Source organism: Sapajus apella, unplaced genomic scaffold, assembly GCF_009761245.1.
Source record: "Sapajus apella isolate SASKATOON/1434 unplaced genomic scaffold, GSC_monkey_1.0 scaffold41, whole genome shotgun sequence".
Classification (NCBI taxonomy): Eukaryota; Metazoa; Chordata; class Mammalia; order Primates; family Cebidae; genus Sapajus; species Sapajus apella.
The window spans coordinates 1,440,478-1,445,960 of NW_022436981.1; the positions used below are offsets into that span (position 1 = coordinate 1,440,478).

The window sequence follows — 5,483 nt, forward strand, 5'->3', positions numbered from 1 at the left end:
AAAAAAAAAAAAAAAAAAAAGATGAACTAAAAATAAATCCCTAAACACCAGCCTCTATCTAGAGGATCTCTTGGAGTGGTGGTCATGGTTAAAGGTCAGTATTATTTCTAAAACTAAACTTAATCTCATGCTCTGTTCCTCTAGCAGTGAAATATAGCGGTTTGGAGAACCAGGCAGCTCTGAGTTCAATCACAGTTCTACCACCTAGCCCTGTCACCTTGGTCGAGTCACCCGAACCTCTCTGGGTTGGCTCCTCGGCCGTACAAGGGGTATTAACTGCCTCACTTCGAAGAGTTTTGAGGGTTTAAAGTGTGTAAAATGAAAGGCTAGGCATAACTTCTGCCACAGAACTCGGTAAGAAGTAGTGGCTATGACAATGACCGTGGTTCTGCACATATTCCGGAGAAGCAGCTCCAGTTCACTTAAGCTAGCAGTTTACACTCTAAACGTCTAGCCTGGTAGGGTTCAAGCGTCCCTAACTCGCCACAAAAAAACTAACATTTCGGCTTTTTTCCCTAAGATCCAGGTGAGTCAGCTCAGGTGTAAGGGGATGAAAACTATGGAACCCCGAGGACATGTCAACGCTCCAAAAAGTACCAAGGCACACGGCTTGGGCGAAATGCCCCTAGCCTTGGCAAACTTTCCACACCTCACCCGGCGTGAGAGAAACAGCTATTCCTAAGGAATGGGGCGCGCACTCCCGACCAGGCGCCCGTGCGCTCCCGAGTCCGTTATTGTGTCAACGCTCCCGGGTCTGACAGAAGCCTGCAGGCTCGTCATCCCCGAGGGAGTTGGCCGGAGGCTCCGCGCTTAGGACCCCGGCCTGGAGGCCCTGGGCGTTCCTGGAAACGCGAATTCCGGGCGAGGGAGCTGGGGGACGGAGGGAGTCCTGGACGAAGGGTGGGATTACCCGGCTGCCGCTGTCGCCTGGATGGTCTCCGCGGCCGTCCCGGGCATAGTCGGCGCGGGACTCCCCTCGGCTGCTGCCTCTGAAGCCTGCCGGGCCCGGCGGGAAGAGTCGTCGGCCCCGCGGTGGCGACGGGGAGCCGCGACGGGCTCGAGGAGGAGACGGGGAGACGCGACGACCCCGCGGGGGGGACGGCGAGGCCCGGCGGCCGCGGTGCCCTGAGGGCGAGCGGGGTCGGCGAGCCGGGGTCCGCGACGAGGAGGAGCCGGAGGGCGGAGGCGGGGGTGAGCTGCGGCGAGCCGGGCCTGAGGAGGAGCAGGAGCTGCGGCCGCTGCGCGGGCCGCCCCCGCCGTCGTCTTTAGGCCGGTGGGAAGAGACGGAGGAGCGGGCGCTGCTGCGGTACATGGTTCTCGCAGCGGCGGCCACGGCGACAGCTCGGACCCAGGGGCGCCCTAGATGCAGGCCCGGAGCGCGCCGCCGCAGCTGCCGCCGCCGCCACCTCGACCGCTGCGCGCCGCCTCAGCAGCTGGAGCAGCCCCCTCCCCTCGGCCCGCGTAGCCCCGGGGACCCGGCCGAGCGCGCCCGCGCGGCCGGCGGTTGGAGAGCGCGAGCACGCGTCCGACACACCCCCCCCGCCTCCGGGGTTCCCCGTTCCTCCACTCAGGGAGCGGCCGCAGGAACCAAGAAAAGTGGGGAGGAGCACAGACAACGGTACGAGGCTGGCGAGAGGAGGGGAAGCGAAGCGCGCGCCCTGAGCTCGGCACGCCCCGCCCCCGACCCCGCAAGATGGCGGCCGCTGAGCCACCCACTTCCCCTCCCCCCGGCGGCCACGTGACCCCCGGGGCCTCCGCGCGGGGTGGGCGGGGCGGAAGGGAGGAATTCTCAGCTTGGTTTTCCCGGGATGCTCCAGGCCTCGGTACTTGGTGGTTTGGAAACCTGGGGGAGATCTTCGCTCTTTCCTGTCGCCCCTTAAACCTCTTAATTTAGGAACGGACACGAAATGGTTGTAAAACATTCGTGAGAATATAAACAGGCCTGAAAACGTTAGCTTGTCTGAGGTTACGAACCTCGGCAAGAGCTCCCACCGAAGTCCAGTCCCCTGCGGAGGCAGCACGACTCACATCAGTTTACTTTCCAGTTTGCCTAATTTCTGGAGGTTGAAATTGAGGATGGGAGAGTGCGAGATGGAGGTGGTGGACAAGAATCAAACCCCAAATAGACATCAGCAAGTTTTCGAGCTGTTTTCTGACTAGTACTCGTGGTCATGGTGGAGGTCCCTCACTACCAGGGCCCCACATCATGACAGACTAGAGGCCTGGCGAGTTTTTTACAGAAGGTTCAGGCATGCCCCCTCCACCTGCCTAAGTCCAGAATTTTTCTATATGTCAGTCTCAGGGCTTTGCATCCTAAATATAAAAGTGGGCCAGGTGAGAAGGGTCACACCTATAATCCCAGCATTTTGGGAGGCCGAGGCAGGAGGATTGTTTGAGCCTGGGAGTTCAAGACCAGCCTAGGCAACATCGAAGGACCCCCATTTCTAAAAAAAAAAAAAAAAAAAGAATTGCCAGGCGTGGTGGCATGTGCCTGTACCCCAGCTACTGGGGAGATTGAGGCTGCAGTACTCTATGATCATGCCACTGCACTCCAGCCTGGATGACAGTGGCACCCTGTCTCAAAAAAATCTATGTATATACCCATTTCCATACTTTTTAAAATGGCATATACTCAGTAAAAATGTTTGAAATTTTTGCTAGTTGACTTCTTTCACCCAGCTTCAAGTTTTATATAATTTATATGACACCAATAACTTAATGAAAAAAATAATAATTTGCCTGAGGTGTATGCCCTGTCTTTTTTTTTTTTTTTTTTTTGAGACGGAGTTTCGCTCTTGTTACCCAGGCTGGAGTGCAATGGCGCAATCTCGGCTCACCGCAACCTCCGCCTCCTGGGTTCAGGCAATTCTCCTGCCCCAGCCTCCTGAGTAGCTGGGACTACAGACACGCACCACCATGCCCAGCTAATTTTTTGTAGTTTTAGTAGAAACGGGGTTTCACCATGTTGACCAGGATGGTCTCGATCTCTTGACCTCGTGATCCACCCGCCTCGGCCTCCCAAAGTGCTGGGATTACAGGCTTGAGCCACCGCGCCCGGCCTGTATGCCCTGTCTTTATTAGCATGTATATGGATTTTGGTTACCCATACTTTTGGTGGGACCTAATAAATGTAAAGAAAACGTAAATCAGTGTGTATAGATACTTGGAGTCAATAAATTTTAAATCATGTTTGTTATATTCTGTATCAACTCCTCCTCCCCAATCTGTTTCTAATACTGAGTGTTTTTATCAAAGGACCTGGGGGGTTTCAAGACAAGGAGAGGAGACACGGTATATAATCAGAAAACTCTTCTGCTTCCTTCCCCTTCACACTTGCTCTATCCATAGTTCTGTGTCCTGCATGAAATCTCTTCAGATCCTTTCACTTTTCAAATGTTTTTCAGTCACGAGAGTAGTCATATTGCAGAAGTGAAAACATCTAGTACAGAATAACAAAACTGTAAACTTTATTCAGGCTAAAGGTTCTCCCTTACCCCTGCTCTTACCTGTTTCAGACTTGAAGCTTGCTGTATTAAAGGTGGTATGGTAGGCTTCTCCACATCCCTAACTTTGCTCTTCAAAGTTTGCTCCTCCTCTCCCACTGGCTAGCTGGTATTTCTGACCCCCCTCCTCCCAGGAGGAGAAGGGATTGGAGGGAAAGAACACAGACTTTCCTGGTTAGCGCAGGATGCTGTTATCTTCCAAAATTGGTTCCCTATGGACATGGAGGAATCACACATGTTGGTCTTTCTCTCTCTTTTTTTTTTTTTTTTTTTTTGAGACGGAGTTTCACTCATGTTACCCAGGCTGGAGTGCAATGGCGCGATCTCGGCTCACCGCAACCTCCGCCTCCTGGATTCAGGCAATTCTCCTGCCTCAGCCTCCTGAGTAGCTGGGATTACAGGCACGCACCACCATGCCCAGCTAATTTTTTGTATTTTTAGTAGAGACGGGGTTTCACCGTGTTGACCAGGATGGTCTCGATCTCTTGACCTCGTGATCCACCCGCCTCGGCCTCCCAAAGTGCTGGGATTACAGGCTTGAGCCACCGCGCCCGGCCTGGTCTTTCTCTCTTATACACCTTTGCGGGCTTTTTTAGAACTCTTTTGCTGGGAGCTAGGCAGTGGTCCTCCTCTGGTTCACTATCTACAACTCCTCTCCCCCAAGTATTTGGCCTTCTGGAGGATGCTTACCTCATGTAAAACTCACTCGCCTGTGGCGGAGGGTCCTTTTCCTCTCTGGTTATCTCTCATGGGAGGGATCCCTTTTAAATGACTCCACATTGGTTAGCTTGTAGGTCCGCTTGGCTCACAGGATAACTCATGCCTTTGCCCCAGTGTCAAGGGCAGTGCAGCTCACTCCCATGACACCCACCTTATTCACCATCCCAGCAGTTAGCCAGCATCTTGCTTTTGGACTTCCCTCAGGTAGGGGTTAAGACACCATCCCTCTGCTGGGCGCGATGGCTCAAGCCTGTAATCCCAGCACTTTGGGAGGCCAAGGTGGGTGGATCATGAGGTCAAGAGATCGAGACCATCCTGGTCAACATGGTGAAACCCCGTCTCTACTAAAAATACAAAACATTAGCTGGGCATGGTGGCGCATGCCTGTAATCCCAGCTACTCAGGAGGTTGAGGCAGGAGAATTGCCTGAACCCAGGAGGCGGAGGTTGCGGTGAGCTGAGATCGCGCTATTGCACTCCAGCCTGGGTAAAGAGTGAAACTCTGTCTCAAAAAAAAAAAAAAAAAAAAAAAGACACCATCCCTGTGGATCTCCAAACCCCAGGAGACACAAGCCAAACATCCTAAGAGGTTCTAGTGAAAGCCTTTGTCTCACTTGGCTTCAAGCAAGGGGAGAAACCCCTCTCCCTCCCTAGAGTGACAAGAGAGGAAATACAGAGCCCACAGGTAAGTCTCCATCACAATCCTCTTTCTCTTATATAGACTGAATGTGGATGATTAGTAATGCCAGAAGACTAGTTCTTATTCTATCATCACTCTTTAAGATGGGGGAATGGGAGTACCTGGCACCTGTTGTATTGCCTTCTGCTTTTGAGGCCTTTGCTGAAACTCCAGAGACAATAGGAAGAACCCAGTTAACATACTGTCACTATTGTCTGTCATCAAGAAATTTTTATGAGACTCTCATGAAAATGGTGAGATGTGTAAAGGCTTTCACATACACACACACACCCCACCCCATAGTAGACATATGGCAATGACGTAAAACCTTAAAAGAGAAAAGGAGACCTAGGCTTTATGCTATGGACTGAATTGTGTCTCCCAACCCCGTGCCCCCGCCCACTACTCCAAATTATTTGTGAAAGTCCTAACCACTGATGTGATGCTATATTTGCAGAAGAATCCTTTGAGAGGTAATTAGGGTTAGATGAGGTCATGAGGGTAGGGCCCCCATGTTAGGATTAGTATCCTTATAAAGAGAAGAGGAGACACCCATGCCCCCTCTCTGCTATGCAAGCACAC

General features: G+C 52.5%; 1 protein-coding gene across 1 annotated transcript in view; it reads right to left on the reverse strand.

Annotated features, from left to right (window-relative positions):
• The window catches only part of ZNF318 (zinc finger protein 318), a 32,039-nt gene extending 30,447 nt beyond the window's left edge, over window positions 1–1,592 (reverse strand). The window contains exon 1 of the mRNA XM_032299476.1: window positions 911–1,592. Within this exon, the coding sequence (XP_032155367.1) occupies window positions 911–1,312 (402 nt within the window). The 5' untranslated portion in view covers window positions 1,313–1,592. The remainder of the gene's footprint in view (window positions 1–910) is intronic.
• Between the last annotated feature and the right edge of the window lie 3,891 nt (window positions 1,593–5,483).